Source organism: Macrobrachium rosenbergii, chromosome 3, assembly GCF_040412425.1.
Source record: "Macrobrachium rosenbergii isolate ZJJX-2024 chromosome 3, ASM4041242v1, whole genome shotgun sequence".
NCBI lineage: Eukaryota > Metazoa > Arthropoda > Malacostraca > Decapoda > Palaemonidae > Macrobrachium > Macrobrachium rosenbergii.
The window spans coordinates 26221910-26240456 of NC_089743.1; the positions used below are offsets into that span (position 1 = coordinate 26221910).

General features: G+C 40.7%; 1 protein-coding gene across 7 annotated transcripts in view; it reads right to left on the bottom strand.

The window, feature by feature from the left end:
* Positions 1–18547, bottom strand: part of LOC136853546 (WD repeat domain phosphoinositide-interacting protein 4-like) — a 448994-nt gene that overhangs the window by 18424 nt on the left and 412023 nt on the right. For 5 of the 7 annotated variants that reach the window (XM_067129266.1, XM_067129299.1, XM_067129291.1 and 2 more), the window contains 2 exons: positions 18129–18230; positions 3365–3483 (listed from right to left, as the gene is read on the bottom strand). In XM_067129266.1, coding sequence (XP_066985367.1) covers positions 3365–3483; positions 18129–18230 — 221 coding nt within the window. Of the gene's footprint in view, positions 1–3364; positions 3484–17196; positions 17275–18128; positions 18231–18547 lie in introns of all 7 variants that reach the window. The other 2 variants (XR_010857497.1, XR_010857498.1) reach the window with 1 other exon arrangement.

Sequence of the window (18547 nt, forward strand, 5' to 3'; positions counted from 1 at the left end):
TATCCAGCAATACCAGTCCGTATGGAAGATATGGTTAGATTATATCCATACTGAGAGCCCAGTTGAGATTTCTATAGAAACACTTTTTATTTTTCTTATATACCCTTTTGAAGACAAATGCTTTGTGGTTACAACAATCATGACATACAAGGCTGCATTAACGGAACCCTTGCTTTATGGATTTGGGATTCACTCCAGTATAGAAGTTGTCACTTCCCTTCTGCAGTCTTTTGCTGTAAAAAGGCCCACTCCCAAAAGGCTTCCAATCACTTGGTCCCTGAAAAAGGTGCTTGGACTTCTATCAACCCCTCAATTCAGCAGACCCAATGCAACCACAACTCGCATGCTACAAAAGGCGATCTTCTTGATTGCATTAGTATCAGGAGCTCGTATTAGTGAACTGGCTCTCTTAGATGGGGACGGTGCATCACGCAAACTGCTGACCATCAATTATTATTGTCCCCTGGCCCATCATTCCTGGTCAAGAGTAAGGATCCTTTAAAAAGGAAATCCATTCTTATAAGAAAATTCAATTTAGCAGACAAGACATTATGCCCTGTTCAAGCACTTAAGGTTTACCTAGAAGACATGGCAAACATCCTAGAGGGTCCTATTTTCCTACACCCTTGCACAAACTAACCACTCTCCCTACAAAGGCTGAGAATGATTGTAGTGTTTCTCATTACAAAGGCAAATCCACACTCCTTTCCTAGGTCACATGACGTTAGGAAAGTAAGTACGTCGTTGGCCTTCTTCAGAAATGTCTTTTTCGAAGAAGTCTGAATGTGCACGGTGGTCATCAGTTAAATCACTGCCACATGCTCAAACAAATTCGACTACACTGTGTATCAGTAGGTGGCATGGTTAGTCTTAACCCCTAGGTGCTACAGCAGAAAACTAGGGGTCTTTTTGATGGTGAGTATGCTAACCATCGCTGCAAGAAGGGCGGCAGTACTGCAACCAAAACCAGCATGCTTAGAGAAGCCACTGTGCAACTACATCCTAAAACGTAAGTTCGTGTATAGTTTCTTGCTCCTTGGTACCAAAACCTGAAGAGTATTTGGAGTAAAGAATGGGACTTGAAATCTGTGGCTTGACCTCGGACCAGAAATGTTTCTTCCTTTGGGGTGTTATTAAAAAGTGAGAGCTTAAGCCTTTTTCTTCACCTGTCAATTTCTTTGTAAAGCTCCTCAAGGACGAAACAAGCGACTACGCTATCAAAAAACAGGTTTTGACGTAGGAAAAACCTATTTTTGGCAGTTGCTGTTGAGTCCTCAAAACCTTCCACATCCCTGACAAAAATGGCATGGGATTTGGGCAAGGGATCATCCTGCATTGACCAACGGAGAGTAATGGCTCTTTGGTCTTTAATGGCCCTGTTGTAAACAAGAGGGCGGATGCGCACGCACAATAGTCACTTCTATTTCTTGCAGGTTCTTTTGGCGTTGGGAAAATTGGGTTCAGCTTTGCTGAAGATAAGGGAAAGCACCCTCTTATCTTTGAGTCCATTATATACTCCATCACGTGTTATAATGTTAATAATTACGACACAATACCTGGCCAAAAAGACCAACTAGAAGAGAATTCTTTGATATTAGTTTGGTCACCATGGAGCTCTGGTAGACCATGGAAGGTAACTCCTTGAGGACTCAACAGTGACTACCAAAAATAGGTTTTTCCTACGTCAAAACCTGATTTTTTGCAATGTTAAAATCTATGTTTAGACTTTTTAAAAAAAAAAGAGTCCCATAAGTGTTTGAATTTGAAACTTATGGTCTAGTTAAATTAACAGTAAACTATAAGGATGAAAAAATAACTAATATAAGACATAATTCTTTAATGATATCAGCCCTGTGAGTTTGATTTTAAGCCTTGTGGCCTAGTTAAATTGTTGATAAATTAAGGGATAAAGAATAATAGAATAATTATTCTTTTTAATGCATGGCAAGCTGCTACCCTATTGATGAAGATGTGTTGATTTCAATTACAGGATTTGAATTTAACAGGAACATATTTGTACTGCAAAAATTGCGATACTTTGGAATTTCACATGCATTTTCATCATTAGAGGCAAATTAGACATGTTATCCAACTTGAAGAAGTCTCACAGGAGTAAGCCATCTGAAATCTGATCCTCTTAGGGTAAACCTAAGCAGCACCACCTGCATTAACCTCTTAACAGCAGTTGTAAACAAAGGCAGAAAGCCCCAGTAAGGAAAGCAACCTAGCACAGAGAAGGAAATTGAGACGTAATGGATGTTATATGAAAGAGAAATTAAAAAGTAAATAAAAACAACATCTATGAAAAATAACAAACAAAAACAGATAGCAAACAAACAAAATAAATAACGAACTAAAACATGAGCTTCATCTCAGCCTGCTCAACAAAAATAGAATTTGCACCATGTTTCAATGATTCCACTAGAAGATTATGATTATTCCACAATCTGGCAATAGAAGAAATGCAACTTCTTGAAAACTGTACAGTATCAAACCTTGCAAAAGAAAAGGCAAGACTATTAGAATTAACTGTAAAACTAGTACTGCATGGTGGGTGGTATAGTCTGAGATGATCAGAATAAAAAGGACCAGCAGAATTATGAAATACTTTACATAGAATGCACAATAATCTGCCAGAAATTAAAACTGAGATTACATGTTAAATTGTTGTTGAAAATCAAACATGGGAACAATATTCAAAATATGGATGAATAAATTAATAAAACACTTCCTTAGGATAGACAGGTCTCCAGAATCTTAAAAGCCTTCTATATAGCAGAGGAATTCTACCAATTTTTTTTATAACTGAAGCAAGGATAAACAAGATATAATTCTCGACAGTGAATTTACAATCAATAATGACTCATAAAATTTTAAATAATTTGCATGTTGTTACAAGAAACACAGTCAACAAAATTATTATGGTGGGGACGATCCAATATCCTGTAGTCACTACTGTGCCTATCAACTACCCTTTGCAATCTATTAGTTAAAATTCAGTAATCAATACTTAGACATGGTGCATCAACTCCCATATATCTACTTCTTAGAGATGGTGCATCAATTCCCATAAATCTAAGTTTGAAAAAGTTCATCCCTTTTTTAAAAGATAACTGCTCTGGAGTTTCATTTTGGGCCCTGCTATCTTAAACTGATACTATTTATAAGGATGAAAGAATAATTAACAAAATAATTATTCTTTATCAAGATGACAACCTTGTGAGCCTGAGTTTGACTTTTGCAGTCTGCTTAACATATTGGTGAATTAGAAAAGTGAAAGAATTATTAGTACAAAAAGCCACTGTTACATTACTACCATACTAGGAACAAATTACATTCATTCGTATAAACAACTGGTACTCACCATACACAGTTGAGTTGACACCAAAGGCACATATACAAGCACATTCTGGAGGTACTGTGAAATTTGCTAGTGCCCACTGTGATTCCATGTAACCCCCAAGGAATCCTATGCCAGAAAACCTGCCGGTAATATCAGAAATACTAAATGCAATTCTATATTACTATTTATAGTGTTCTAATACAAAAATTCATTGAAACAAAGGAAATATAAAGAAAAACATTAAATAACATACACTGAACAAAAACACGATACCATTAAAATACAATATCTGTGGGCTGACCTGTAGGCTTGCCTAAATAAATACCAATCTATAACATTACCCATAGTAAAGCAGAAATGAGTAATAAATACAAACATATCACAAGAAGTCAAACTGCCTTAGGTAACCCATTACTGTTCAACTTAACACCATCTATTTTGTGTTCAACTTAACACTATCTAATTTGAAGGACACGGGGATCTAATTTAATGGTGAATTCACAATAAAGCAGGCAAGTCATTATATTTTGAGAAAGTCCTTGTCATATCTTAATACAGGTAGGCGTCGAGTTACAACAGGGTTAGGTTCTTGCACGCAAGTCCAAAGCTGAATTTTGGCGTAAATCAGTTTGCAATTCAGTATTCAGGAATATACAAGCTACCTCATACCCTACCTCATTTCACCTACAGCCTACCACGGTTAATCACCATGAATATATTTTTATACAGTAACTTTTTTATCAGTCTTTAGAATAAGATATTATATTCATTTGTCTTATTCATAATTTAGTCACTTTGCCATTTCACATTGCTGTGTTCCCATACCATGAACTGTACTTCCAAAGCATTATAGACTTGACTCTTAGTATGTTGCTTTCAAGAAATTTATCAAAATGGTAATATTAATCTTCTGCTACACTGTGACCATCAATTTCCCATTTCATCCTGTAATATCACAAACACCTTGTGTACGTAACTTACCGTGTTTATATCTACATGTGGTGTCTGGACATCCTATGAAAAGACCCAACGTTTGGCTTTTTTATTTTTAGTTTTAATTATCATACTTATATGTCTAAAGTACACAGGAGAATATTTTGTCACTGTTGATATTATTATTATTATTATTATTATTATTATTATTATTATTATTATTATTATTACAGTATTATTATTATTATTATTATCATAATTGTTATTATCATTTTCAGAAGATGAACCCTATTAATATGAAACAAGCCCACAGGGGCCAATGACTTGAAATTCAAGCTTCCAAAGAATATGGTATTCATCAGAAAGAAGTAACAGAAGATAATGGGAAATACAGAAAGAGGAGATCAGTTATTAGAAAAAAAATAAATTAACATATTAACAAATTACGGAAATAAATAAATAAATAAAAATGTAAGGAAATTATTAAAATACAAGGAAAATTCTATTGGGGTAATAATGCATTGCAGCTCTGCTTAAACTTCTTAACTTCCAACTGCACAACATACTCAGGGAGGCTGTTACACAGTCCAACAGCGTGAAGAACAAAGGACCTCTGGAACTGAGAAGTTCGGCAGCGAGTCACATTCACTGCATATTGGTGCTGTTCTTTAGCGAATCTGGTTGCTCTTGGCAGGAAAAGGGGATCATGGATCAATTGTGAATGCGAAAGATCTGTTAAAATACAACTAATGAAAAACTGACAAACAAGAGACCGTTTGTCGATGGTCCAAGTCATAACTGCTAATATTAGGAAACAGAAATCTACCACCACAAACCACTCTATCTAAAAGAGATAAATCTCTGGCAGAGGCAGACTTCCCACACTAGAGAACAGTATTCTAGTAAAGGAAGAACAAATGAACTATACAGTTTGTGTTGATTTTGTTGCTGTTACAAATATATGAGCCCTTACAAACAATTTTTGTGCAGCATTTGTTCAAACTTTCACTAAATGTTTCTCAAAAGTAAGACTAGTCAAAAGTTGCATCTAGAATACTTATAGCTTCAGACTCATTCAGCAGAGTCCCATCCATCAGAGAGGGATGATGGGTTGGAAAATCTATGTGACATCTGCTGATAAATAGTGTTTTTGTTTTACTGGAGTTCAACCTCATACCCCATTCACTGGTCCAGTCCATGTCCTGATTGAGGCTGAGGGTAGCATCAAGTTTGTAAGTTAGGAAATTCCTTTTAAAATTCGCTACTTGCTCTTACACATTACAAACCTTCATTCTTCACATTAGGAGACTCATCCATCGGGTGGAGGAAATCTGGGTGCTCTCTGAATTGACTGGTAAGTTTTCCCAACCTGGAATGATATCTTTCTGGTCTGACAGGAGCAGAGAAAGGAATCCCGCACCTCTAGCATGCTGCCCATATGGGATGTGCAAATGACAGACTTCTAAACCTTCAAGTAATGGGTTTGTAAGCAAGTACATGACAAGGCTGGAAAAAATAAGGTAATCAAGTCAAAGACAATAAAACCAGCTAATAACTATCAACAGCTTTGTTTTATGTCTAACCTTCTCTCCCCATGAGAGGTGGGAGTTGCAGCCTTACATACTACAACAAAAGCGACAGACTGGTGCCCAGTCATATAGATTACCTAGACAGCTCGTCCATGCAGCTCATACTCAGCTGAGCTTCAGACTCTCTGACCTACGAGACAGATAGGAAAGACAAACAAGGGGACCAGCCACTTTGGCTCACACCCTCTTTCTCTCTTGTTCACAGAATACCTTAAATGAGGTGCTACCTTACGGGAGCTGGTCTAACTATAGAACTTATTGAGTAGCCACCACAAGACACAAGGAAAACGTGTTCAAGAACTTGCAGGCTATGTCCTGCACAGATAAAAGAAGGTGAACATGGTCTGATGGGACCAAACCCACACACAGAACACCTGCTGTAAAGATTGGTTTTTCCAGAATGTCAAGGACAGGGCAATGCCCCTGACTTTTGAGCTCTCACCTGGACTGTACACTCCCCTTTTTGCTGGGCAAGTCATATGCCCACTTGATCATCTCATGAAGCTAGAAAGAGATGATGTTCTTGGACACCTCTTTCTTGGCCCTGCTTATACTAAAGAAGAGTCGTCAACACTCAGTCCTGAAATGCTTAGTCCTCTTTAGGTAGTACTGCAGTACCCTAACAAGACACAGTAGCATCTTCTCTGAATCATCACCTACAAAGTCCTCCAGGACAAATTCAAGTGATGCTGATCCCCATCCCCTTGAGTGTTTACTGTCAAAACACAGGCTATGAAGCTTGCCTACTCTCTTTGCCGATACCAGGATAAGAAGGAAAACAGAGCCCTGTCTGTTGACTATGAAGCTTGTATGGGCAACAAGTGGGGGTTCAAAGAATGAGAGTCACGGCCCAAGTTCCCTGGAAGGATGAGACTGTTCGAAGCTTCTCAAGAGCATCAAGATCTCCCACAACGGGAAGAAATAGACTCCTTCAAGTCTTAGAACTTGGCCTAAGTTAGACCTGTAACCTTGAAGCCATTTTCCCCTGGTATACAGCTGCTGAGGATTTACATGAGAACCTAGAAAGCTTCTTCTCTGTCCAGTGCCAAAGACCTCTCACTTGAAGGAGATACTGGATAGTCTCCAAGAATGGAGGGCCAGTGATTCCACTGCCTGGTGATACCTCTCTACATGCAGATGGCACTTAACCCTTAAACGCCTATTGGACGTATCATACGTCGACTAAAATTGTCTGTTGGGTGCCAAGTGGACGTACCGTACGTCGACTATAAAAAATTTCAACCTTCGGTCAACTTTGACTCGACCGAAATGGTCGAAAAACGCAATTGTAAGCTAAAACTCTTACATTCTAGTAATATTCAATCATGTACCTTCATTTTGCAACAAATTGGAAGTCTCTAGCACAATATTTCAATTTATGGTGAATTTTTGAAAAAACTTTTTTCTTACGCACGGGCGGTAACTCAGCCGAAAATTTCATAAATTCTTTTGTCATTTTGTCGTAATTTTTGCACTGTTCTATATTAGCCGTTACATAAAGTTTTATATATGAAAATGTGTGCAATTTCATGTACAATACAGCAAAATACAACCCATGGTTGTAGCTTTTATCAGTTTGGAAATATTTTCATATAAACCACGATAACTGCCAAAATTTCAACCTTCGGTCAACTTTGACTCGACCGAAATGGTAAAAACGCAATTTTAAGCTAAAACTCTTACAATCTAGTAATATTCAATCATTTACCTTCATTTTGCAACCAATTGGAAGTCTCTAGCACAATATTTCGATTTATGGTGAATTTTTGAAAAAACTTTTTTCCTTACATCCGCGCCAGAAATTCTTTAAAATCACGTTGTCGTAATGTTTGCACTGTTTTATATTAGTCGTTACATAAAGTTTTATATATGGAAATGTGCGCAATTTCATGAAGAATACAACAGAAAATGACTCATGGTTGTAGCTTTTATCAGTTTGGAAATATTTTCATATAAATCACGATAACTGCCAAAATTTCAAGCTTGGTCAACTTTAACTCGAACAAACGGTAAAAATGCAATTATAGCTAAAACTCTTACATTCTAGTAATATTCAATCATGTACCTTCATTTTGCAAGAAACTGGAAGTCTCTAGCACAATATTTCGATTTATGGTGAATTTCTGAAAAAAAAAAAAAAAAAAAAAAAAAAAAAAAAAAAAAAATTTTTCCTTACGTCTGCTTGCTAGCGATAACTTTCGGCGAACATCTCAGAAATTCTTTCGTCATGTTGTCGTAATGTTTGCATCGTTTTACATTAGTCGTTACATAAACTTTTATATATGAAAATGTGCGCAATTTCATGTAGAATACAACAGAAAATAGCTCATGGTTGTAGCTTTTATCAGTTTTGAAATATTTTCACACAAATCACGATAACTGCCAAAATTTCAACCTTCGGTCAACTTTAACTCGACCGAAATGGTAAAAAAACGCAATTGTAAGCTAAAACTCTTACATTCTAGTAATATTCAATCGTTTAACTTCATTTTGCAATAAATTGGAAGTCTCTAGCACAATATTTCGATTTATGGTGAATTTTTAAAAAAACATTTTCCTTACGTCTGCTTGCTGGTAACTCGGCCGAACATCTCAGAAATTCTTTCGTCTCGTTGTCGTAATATTTGCACCACTTTATATTAGTCATTACATAAAGTGTTATATATGAAAATGTGAGCAATTTCATGCAGAATACAACAGAAAATAACTCATGGTTGTAGCTTTTATCAGTTTTGAAATATCTCCATATAAATCACGATAAATAGAAAAAATTCGACTTTGTCAACTTTAACTCGACCGAAATGGTCGAAAACTGCAATTGTAAGCTAAAACACTTACAGTCTAGTAATATTCAATCAATTAGCTTCATTTTTCAACAAACGGGAAGTCTTTAGCACAATATTTCGATTTATGGTGAATTTTTTAAAAAAACATTTTTTTACGTCCGTGCGTTATGAATTCATGCATCATTCTGTGATAATATTTTCTCTGTGTTGCTTTGATCGTTTTAAAATTTGTTATATACCAAAATCATCGCAATTTAGTGTACAATACAACTAAAAAAAATTAACTCATTAGCTTTAACCGTTTTGCTTACAGCGCGATTTGTATACAATTATATATGCGTTTTTTTTTTGCTGCCATATATTCCAATATTTATATATGATAATGATATTTTCTTTCATTTCTGATGGTTGCATACTAAACTTCAGGCAATGACAAAAAACATGAGCCAAAAATGAACTCTTAATCTTAAAAACTAAGCGTGCGGTGATTTTTTGAAAAAACTTTTTTTCCGCTTCGGCGCTAACTCACCGAACGCCGCCAGCATATGGGAGACGTTTTTGTAAATAGGGCTTTGGCGTTAAAGGGTTAACAGGTTGTGCCATATGGGTAGCTCTCTTGGGACTTCCGACAGCAGAGCCTGCATATCTGGACACCTCTAAGAAATGTAACCATTTCAGTGCTACCATTGTTAGCCTGTGATTCAGAGTTACTAACACCCTGTTATTTACCTTCCAAATATGCAAAACTGTGGAAAAGTGTGTGTCACGGTTGTCCCATGGATGCTGGACTGCATCTTCCATGGCTGCTCATGGGTCAGGGACTATCGAGAACACAAGTAACTTCCTGTTGGGCTGAGTAGCAAATAGGTCTATGCTCAGAGTCCCCAACACCTCATACAACTTCACTACATAGGTGTGTAGTGATCACTCAGTTCCTGTCACCTTTACCTGGGCTTAGCTTGTATGCTATCACACTCTGAGAACCCAAAATTTACCTGGCTGACAACTCTACTGAGTGGGCTACCACCCACTCATGCACCTGCATTGTCAACTGGTGTAAAGGAAACAAAATGAAACCTGCCCACTTGTTAACATACATCACTACCATAGTGTTATCAGGTTCTATTGAATATTATTGCTGCTTCAGCTGCATTTATTTTGTAGAAGACTTTTTCTATTTTCCTTATTGCGGACTTCTCTTCAGTGGAGGTGCGTGCTAACAGCTCGCCTATATTTGTCATTTCATGGGGAAAAGTCAAAATCTGGATTCTGCTTCTTTATATATTCTATACAGTTGGTTCTATACAATTGTTGCGCGACAGCGTTTCGACAGACTCTTCTGTCATTCTCCAGCGGGAGCTAGTAGAGGACTGGCAGATTGCATAGGTCCTTTTGAATTTATACGGGTTTCAGCGGGGTTCATGGATGGCGAATTCTGATTGGTTGCAGTCAGCGAACTTCAAGCCAAATTTCTGCGTGACTCGATCCTGACAGATCTTAGCAACCTGGGAATGTCATTCATTCCAGCGTTCCCATTGGCCTGCCGTTGCGTGATGTCATGCCGGCTGACATCATCGGTAGTTTGGCTGCTATTGGGCTGCGGATGAATGATGTCATTATCTACTCTTTCTGTCGTAGTCGGGGATTGTCTCGAAGGCGGGCGCCTCGCTCATCAGGGCATCTCCATTCTCAGGATTGTCGTTTTCAGGTATTCGTTGGATTTGGCGGGTGTTCTGCATTAGTCTTCTTAAATTCATGGGTAGGAGCGATGCCTCCTGCGTCGTATTCATTGTTGGTTTCTCTCGGCAATGAGGAGCGCCTCTAGCAGGCGCAGGCGTCCGAGTCGGCAGCTCTCCCGATTATACTTATATTTTGTATAATACTGTCGCGGGAGATGGAAATATTGTGAGTAGCACGGGCGTGGTTCATGATGGCACCCTCCTGGGCGTGGCAGAAGATCCTTTTAGACAGACGCATCGTGGTCATTCCAATATAAGCGCCGGGGCATCCTCGGACAGGACATACGTTCTTCTGCTTGAGGGGTTCTCTTGCTGGCGGAGAGGGGTTATTTTTCATCACCAGATCACGGGTGCGGCGGTTCTTATAATAAATTATAAGATTTATTCTCTTACTGTCTTCGGTCGGGGTGATGTTTTCCATGACGATTTTCTTCATGGAGTTCTCGTCCTCACGGTACTGGGGATGCATCTGGGCCTTATAATAGATCTTTATGTCATCTTGGGGGGCAGGTTGTGTGTTCTCACCGTTGTACCATTTTTCCAGGCCAGTTTGAATTTCTTTGTTGATGAGTTTGTTGGTGAAACCATTGTTCACCAACATTTGTGCAGCACGTTCCAATTCCTTGTTGGTGTCCTGCCAGGTGGAGCAGTGGGAGAGGGCCCTTTTAACGACCGGCTCCTCTTCCTCGACGTTATGGTCACAAAGACGGAACGGAACTTGAAGACATCAGTCTACACAAAATCCACCAATTTGGGACTTTGCTTGAATGGGGATAGCGAGTGCCCTGCTAGGTTTAAGAACACGACAGTCAGGACCTTCATTAAAAGGGCCCTCTCCCACTGCTCCACCTGGCAGGACACCAACAAGGAATTCGAACGTGCTGCACAAATGTTGGTGAACAATGGTTTAACCAACAAACTCATCAACAAAGAAATTCAAACTGGCCTGGAAAAATGGTACAACGGTGAGAACACACAACCTGCCCCCCAAGATGACATAAAGATCTATTATAAGGCCCGGATGCATCCCCAGTACCGTGAGGACGAGAACTCCATGAAGAAAATCGTCATGGAAAACGTCACCCGACCGAAGACAGTAAGAGAATAAATCTTGTAATTTATTATAAGAACCGCCGCACCCGTGATCTGGTGATGAAAAATAACCCCTCTCCGCCAGCAAGAGAACCCCTCAAGCAGAAGAACGTGGTCTACCAATTTGTATGTCCTGTCCGAGGATGCCCCAGCGCTTATATTGGAATGACCACGATCGCGCTGTCTAAAAGGATCTCCTGCCACGCCCAGGAGGGTGCCATCATGAACCACGCCCGTGCTATTCACAATATTTCCATCTCCCGCGACAGTATTATACAAAATATAAGTATAATCGGGAGAGCTGCCAACCTCGACGACTGCGCCTGCTAGAGGCGCCCTCATTGCCGAGAGAAACCAACAATGAATACGACGCAGGAGGCATCGCTCCTACCCACGAATTTAAGAAGACTAATGCAGAACACCCGCCAAATCCAACGAATACCTGAAAACGACAAATCCTGAGAATGGAGATGCCCTGATGAGCGAGGCGCCCTTCGAGACAATCCCGACTATGACAGAAAGAGTAGATAATGACATCATTCATCCGCAGCCCAATAGCAGCCAAACTACCGATGATGTCAGCCAGCATGACATCACGCAACGGCAGGCCAATGGGAACGCTGGAATGAATGACATTCCCAGGTTGCGAAGATCTGTCAGGATCGAAGCCGCCGCAGAAATTTGGCTTGAAGTTCGCTGACTGCAACCAATCAGAATTCGCCATCCATGAACCCCCGCTGAAACCCGTGTATAAATTCAAAGGACCTATGCAATCTGCCAGTCCTCTACTAGCTCCCGCTGGAGAATGACAGAAGAGTCTGTCGAAACGCGTCGCGCAACAATTGTATAGAACCAACTGTATAGAATATATAAAGAAGCAGAATCCAGATTTTGACTTTTCCCCATGAAATGACAAATATAGGCGAGCTGTTAGCACGCACCTCCACTGAAGAGAAGTCCGCAATAAGGAAAATAGAAAAAGTCTTCTACAAAATAAATGCAGCTGAAGCAGCAATAATATTCAATAGAACCTGTTTAAAAGAGGGTCTGCTGCCAAATCATAGTGTTATCACTCATCAACACACTGGATTGCCCCATCACACAGTCCTGACACTCCTGCAAAGCTAGAAATGCTGCTTTCAACTCCTTGATGTTGATGTGGGGTGCTGGTCATCCTGGTTCCAAACACCTGACACCAACAACTCCTCCAAATGTGCGCCCCACCCCTCGTTGAAGTGTCCGAGAACAGAAGCATCTCTGGAGGGGAGTGCACAGAAGTACTCCTACTTTTAAGTTCCTGTTATCCAACTACCAGACTTGGAGCATGGCATCTGTTGCCCATGCTAGGTGATCCAGGGCTGGAGAGCAGAGGAGAGAAAGGCGATTGTTTCTCGAAGTGGCAAACAGGTCTAGAGTCGGTTTGCCCTACAGTCTCCAAAGATCATGACAGACCATGTGATCCAGGGTCCACTCGGTGGAGAGGACCTGCTTCCGATGGCTCAGCTCGTCCGCCAGAACATTTAGTTCCTTTGAATAAATCAAGTGACCAGTGTCACTTGATTTTGGTGTGCCCATAGAAGAAGATCCTTTGCTGCCTGGCAGAGGGAAAAGGAACGAGCATCCCCCTGTTTTCAGATATACAACAGTGCGGTGGTATTGTCTAAATGGACTACCACTGTCTTGTTGTAAGTCATGGTTGAGAAGTACTGAAGACCTAGATGAATGGCCTCTAACTCCCTGACATTAATATGAAGTTTCTGTTCTTCTGGGGACCACGTCCCGGAAACTTCCCAATTTCCCAGAAGGGCTCCCCAGCCTAGATCTGAGGCATCTGAACAGAAGTCTAGGTTGGGGCTCAGAGGATGAAGAGACTTTCCCTGAGAAATTCTTCCTTAGGACAGCCACCGCTGGAGGTACAATTTTATTTCCTGAGTGATGGGAAACACGACACAGTCTGGTTGGGTTTTCCTGTCCCAGTTGGCTTTTAAGTAGAACTGGAGGACTCTCGTGTGCAATCTGCCCAACTTCACGAAAGTCTTGTTGGACAGAAGGGTCCCTAGTAGGCTCATCCATTGACATGCAAAACACGACGAGAGGTAGAGAAAACTGCAAAATGTCTGGAGGCAGTTAGCAATTCTCTTGGGAACGGAAAAACCTGAAAAGTTCAAGAGTTGAGAATTGTCCCCAAAAAAAGAATCTCCTGTGTTGGGGCTAACTGGGACTTTTGAAAATTTAAAAGAATTCCTAGTTCCTGAGTAAGGCGAAGAATGGTCTGTAGGCCCTTCGTGCACTTCTCCTTTGAAGGGGATCGAAGAAGCCAGTCGTTCAGGTAAATTATGATGTTGATCAGGTGAAGCCTTTTGGCAAGAGGGGAGAGAACTCGAGTAACACTTGAGGCGCCATGGAGAGGCCTAAGCAGAGGGACCAAAAATGAAAGACTTTGCCCTAGAAGACGAACCTGAGATACTTCCTGGAGTCTGGATGGATGGGGATATGGAAGTATGTGTCTTACATGTCCAGCATTGTCATCCAATCGCCCGGGTGAATGGATGCCATAACTGACTGGTTCATTTCCATCTTGAACTTTGTCTTCCTTACGAAGTGATTGAGGCTGCTTCCGTCTAGGACTGGTCTCCAACCCCCCACATTTTTGGGAACTGCAAACAGAAAATTGTAGAAGCCCTCTGTGCAGATGTCCTCGACTTCTTCTATGGGTCTCTTCAGAAGGAGAGAGGATACTTCCTTCAAAAGGGCCAAATGCTTCTCTGAGCCTGCTCAGTAGGCTGTCAAAACAATGGAAGAGGTGACCAAAGAAGGGTTCTCCATGGAAGGGATGCAGTAGCCCTCCTTCAGAATCTTGACGATCCACTGGTCTGCCCCTCTGTGATCCCACTTCTCCCAAAAATGGAGAAGTCTGGCTCCTACTTCTTGTTCACTTCTTGGGCATTGTTTTGGAAGAGCTCCTCTTGATGGTTCTAGTTGGGAACTGGATGTTGGAGCAGGGTCTAGTTTGCAACTTAAGTTTGCTTCCACACAAGGCATGTCGTTGCAGCGGAGAGACCTCCTTAGATACAAACGACAACAACAAAGAACTCTTGGGGTGCTTGGAAGACTGAGCTAAGAGGTGAGTGGACTTCTTCTGGAGGTCCAAAACAATTTCTTCTACAATCGACTGTGGGAAAAGGGGAAGCAAATCCAGGGGCGAAAATAACAACGCCAACCTCTAAGACTTTGTGATTCCTCTGTGGTGAAGGAGCAACAAAGTTCTCTTTTCTTCAGAACCCCAGAAGAGAAGAGGGTTGCGAGTTCCGAGGAACCATCCCTGATGGGTTTGTCTATGCATGACAAGACAGACAGACAGACAGACAGACAGACAGACAGACAGACATGACATGACATGACATGACATGACATGACATGACATGACATGACAGAAGAAGAAGAAGAAGAAGAAGTTGCATATGTTGGGGGAGGAGCAGGGTCTTGGTTGATCTCTTCATCCTCTGACGAGATTGAAGACAGGGATTAGTCATGAGCAGGCTTAGAAGTGGGAGCTTTCTTAAGGAAGCTCATGATATCAGAAAGCTGTTGCCTGATGGGCACCAAAGAAGGCTCATCTTGATCCAAGGTGGGCACTTGGTGCTTGAGAGAGGTAGACAGTTGATGAAGACTTGGCGCCGGGTGCATGGTCAGTGGCACTGGGCACTTGGAAGAAGCTAGTGCTGGGTGCACTGGAGCTGGGATTGGGCTCTCAGGAGTGGGTGCAGGGTGCTAGAGATGAGACAGAAGCTTAGGCGATGGGCGCTTGGAGTGGTGACAAAAAGGCAATCAAGAGAGAAAGTTTCTGGCAAATCCCATGGATGAGTAAGAAGTCGGACTGACGAAAAGACTGAGGGAACCACAGCGTGGCTGCAAGAAGGCTGTGGGCCGCCAAAAGCCCCCTTGTACCGCTTAACAGGCAGCGGAGAGGACCAAATGGTGTCGTCCACATGCCTCTTCAATGGCCGAGACGACTCAAGGAAGCACCTGTGGCACCCATGATCAGAATTGGACAATGAACTGGAAGACAAACAATCCACAGCCAGAGACATGCCTTTCCAATGGCTGTCTGTTGAAACCTGGGATTTTGCAACAGGCTCAGCAGAAAGGCGGCAACCCGTGGGCAAACCCCACCAGCCTCCCTTGGACCTCTGGTAAGTCTTCTCCCAGGATTAGGGGAGTGGGACAGTGACCTTTGTCGAGGAGAGTCAGTGGGATGAGAAGCCACCTCCTCTACTTGCACTTCACAAGACACTTTCTCACAAAACACTTTGTCCACTAGGACTTTCAGGGATGCCCTTATCTCAGACACTGAACTCACTACCAGGTTTAACTTCTTATTGAATCTGGATTCAAGGTTAGCAATGGCATCGGGGTTAGAAGCATGGGAGCTAAGCACGGGAGTATGGGGAATGATAGAAGGAGGGCTGGGAATACAAGAAAGAGCATGACCAGGGGTAGAAGCAATAGCAAGACCAAGATCTGACTTAGGCTTAGGGGAAGAATCTCAGCTAACAGAAGCCCTACTCTCAGCCCTAGAGGCCACTATTCCTTTCAAGCTTACTAAGATGTAATTCAAGAACCTTCAAATTTCTCATCCCAATCCGTGCACTCATCACAAGTACTCTCCTTAGAACATACCTGCCCCCTACAATTACTGCACATAGTATGAGCATCATAGCAAAACTTAGTCAGCCTAGACTTACAGCCTTCGTCACAATAGTGAACACTAGAAGCACTCGAATCAGACATAACTAATTAAAAAACTAATCAAACCGGCAAAAGCAAACAAGCAGCTTGAAGGCTACACAGAAGTGACAATACTTCACTGAATTCCAGCGAGAATACCAGAAAAAAAAAAAAAAAAAAATTGAAACAAGCTGCAGCAGCTTGAGGATGTTAATCGTAAGTGCAGCAAAACAGAATGACACTGCTGGCAATAATAATAAAAATAATAATAATAATTACATTGTACCTGTAATAACAGAGGTTAACCAGGCAGTCCCTGGTTAACGGTAGGGGCTCCGTTCCCGGCCAAGTGACGATAACCGAAAATCATCGTTAACCGGAATATCAAAAGAATTATGGTAATAAATGGCGTTTACAATGCTGTTAGTGTCAGTAACCCACTTAACAGCACCGTTAACTGGTTATCAGTGCTGATAAACCGCTTACAGACGCCGAAAATCTTGTTAAGGATGTCGCTAGCCAAGCACTGTAACACCGAAACACTGTTAACCGATGCCACCAGTAAGCGGGGACTGCCTATAATAAATAAGATTTTAAGTTTTGACTGGTAATAACCGGTTGTCTTCCTCCATAGGTATATGAGCAACTTCATTATTTTGAACCACCACCTTCCAGTGAACCTTCCCAGTAGCTACAGCTCACCTAAACCGGTTTTCTCACCTTGTTATAGCTAGCTGCTCAGAAATTATACATATTGAAATATTACAATACTGAAGTGATAATGAAATACTAAAGTGCTGTATTAGTGTTTTAGGATGAAAGCTTACGGTATATTTGGTGTTTGCCCTATCTCATACATTAGTCTGCCCTCACAGTTTGCTTTCCCTACCCCAGGCACACACACACAAGTGCAATAGTAATACAGTAATACATTATACATACAACCCAATTAGCATATGTCTTAAGTAAACCCATAAATATTGTACCTCAGCAAGCAGGATGTCTTGATTCAGGCTTTTGTCATGATCCTCCTGACTAGTGCTCCATTATGGTCACACTTCAAGCTACAAGTGATGGATAAAGTACTGTATTCACAAAGGATTGTAAAGTAGAGTATTCAACACTTCAATAATATAAAAATAAAAAAAAGTGAGTAAACACAAAAGATTAATGAAATACACCTGCAGGGTAATGTGCACTTGTTAACTCTAAAGTTTAGTCTTACCATGACCTCTTCCCATTTTTTATGGTACAGTGCATACCCATTTTCTGTCATACAGCTTTAGTCAATGCAATTCATAAGCAGTAAAATAAGCCCAAACAAAATGTTTAAAATTGACACAGCTGTCCTACTGAATGATGAGTTGCATACATTACGTGACTGGTGCCTAACATACAATTGTTAATAAACACCTGCCAAGGCAAGGTCTATTGTATGGTGCACAGTTTGTAAGATTAACATGGATTTTCTACATACCTACATCCCACCTAACTTAATAATAAAACACTAGTGAATTATGTAAAACTGAAGTGAAATCAATTAAAATTCATTCCAAAATATGAAAAACTACATGCACATTACAAGAATACTGTAAATGAACAAGGACAATCACACCAATCACTCAGATACTAAATCTTAGGAGTGTTGCAACACTTTGCTTACTGCATGGAGTTTCAACAAAGAATGTACAGTATGGTGCCTGGACCACATAGAATGACTGGCCACATAAAATGAAGGCATCTGGATCTTGATCAGATTATATTGTATACGGTCAATGGGGTTAGAACGAAGAAATAAACACTATCACACCTGACCTACAAATGTACAATTACACCAAACTGCAATCAATTAGATGTTTAGCAAAAAACCTTAGTTATATGAAAAGTGTCATTATATATTAACGGATAAAGTACTTACGTTGATCGACGATTCAACTTTGTATTCTTGAGAGCAAATATATGGATAGTTCCCTTGTCACTAGAGCAGCACAGAAACTCGCTGTCACCACTGAAGTTGATGCTGAAAATACAACAATTCACATAAATCTCTTGGCTGGAATTCAACATATGTGTGTAAAGCAGACATACACTATCAATAAAACTGATGTAAATAACTCTGACTCAATATACAGTACACCAATCTTACACACCATAAACATTAAAAGCAATTTGTATTTCTCATAACATACACCTGGGAATTTACATTCGAGCTGGAAACAGCTGTTTAAAATTAATGACACAGTAGATAACTATTAACAAGTAGGGTGAAGCCCAGCCCACCTGTCAGTCTGCACTCCATTTTGCCTTCCAGTCCAGGTGCCAGATGAGAGGGGTGGC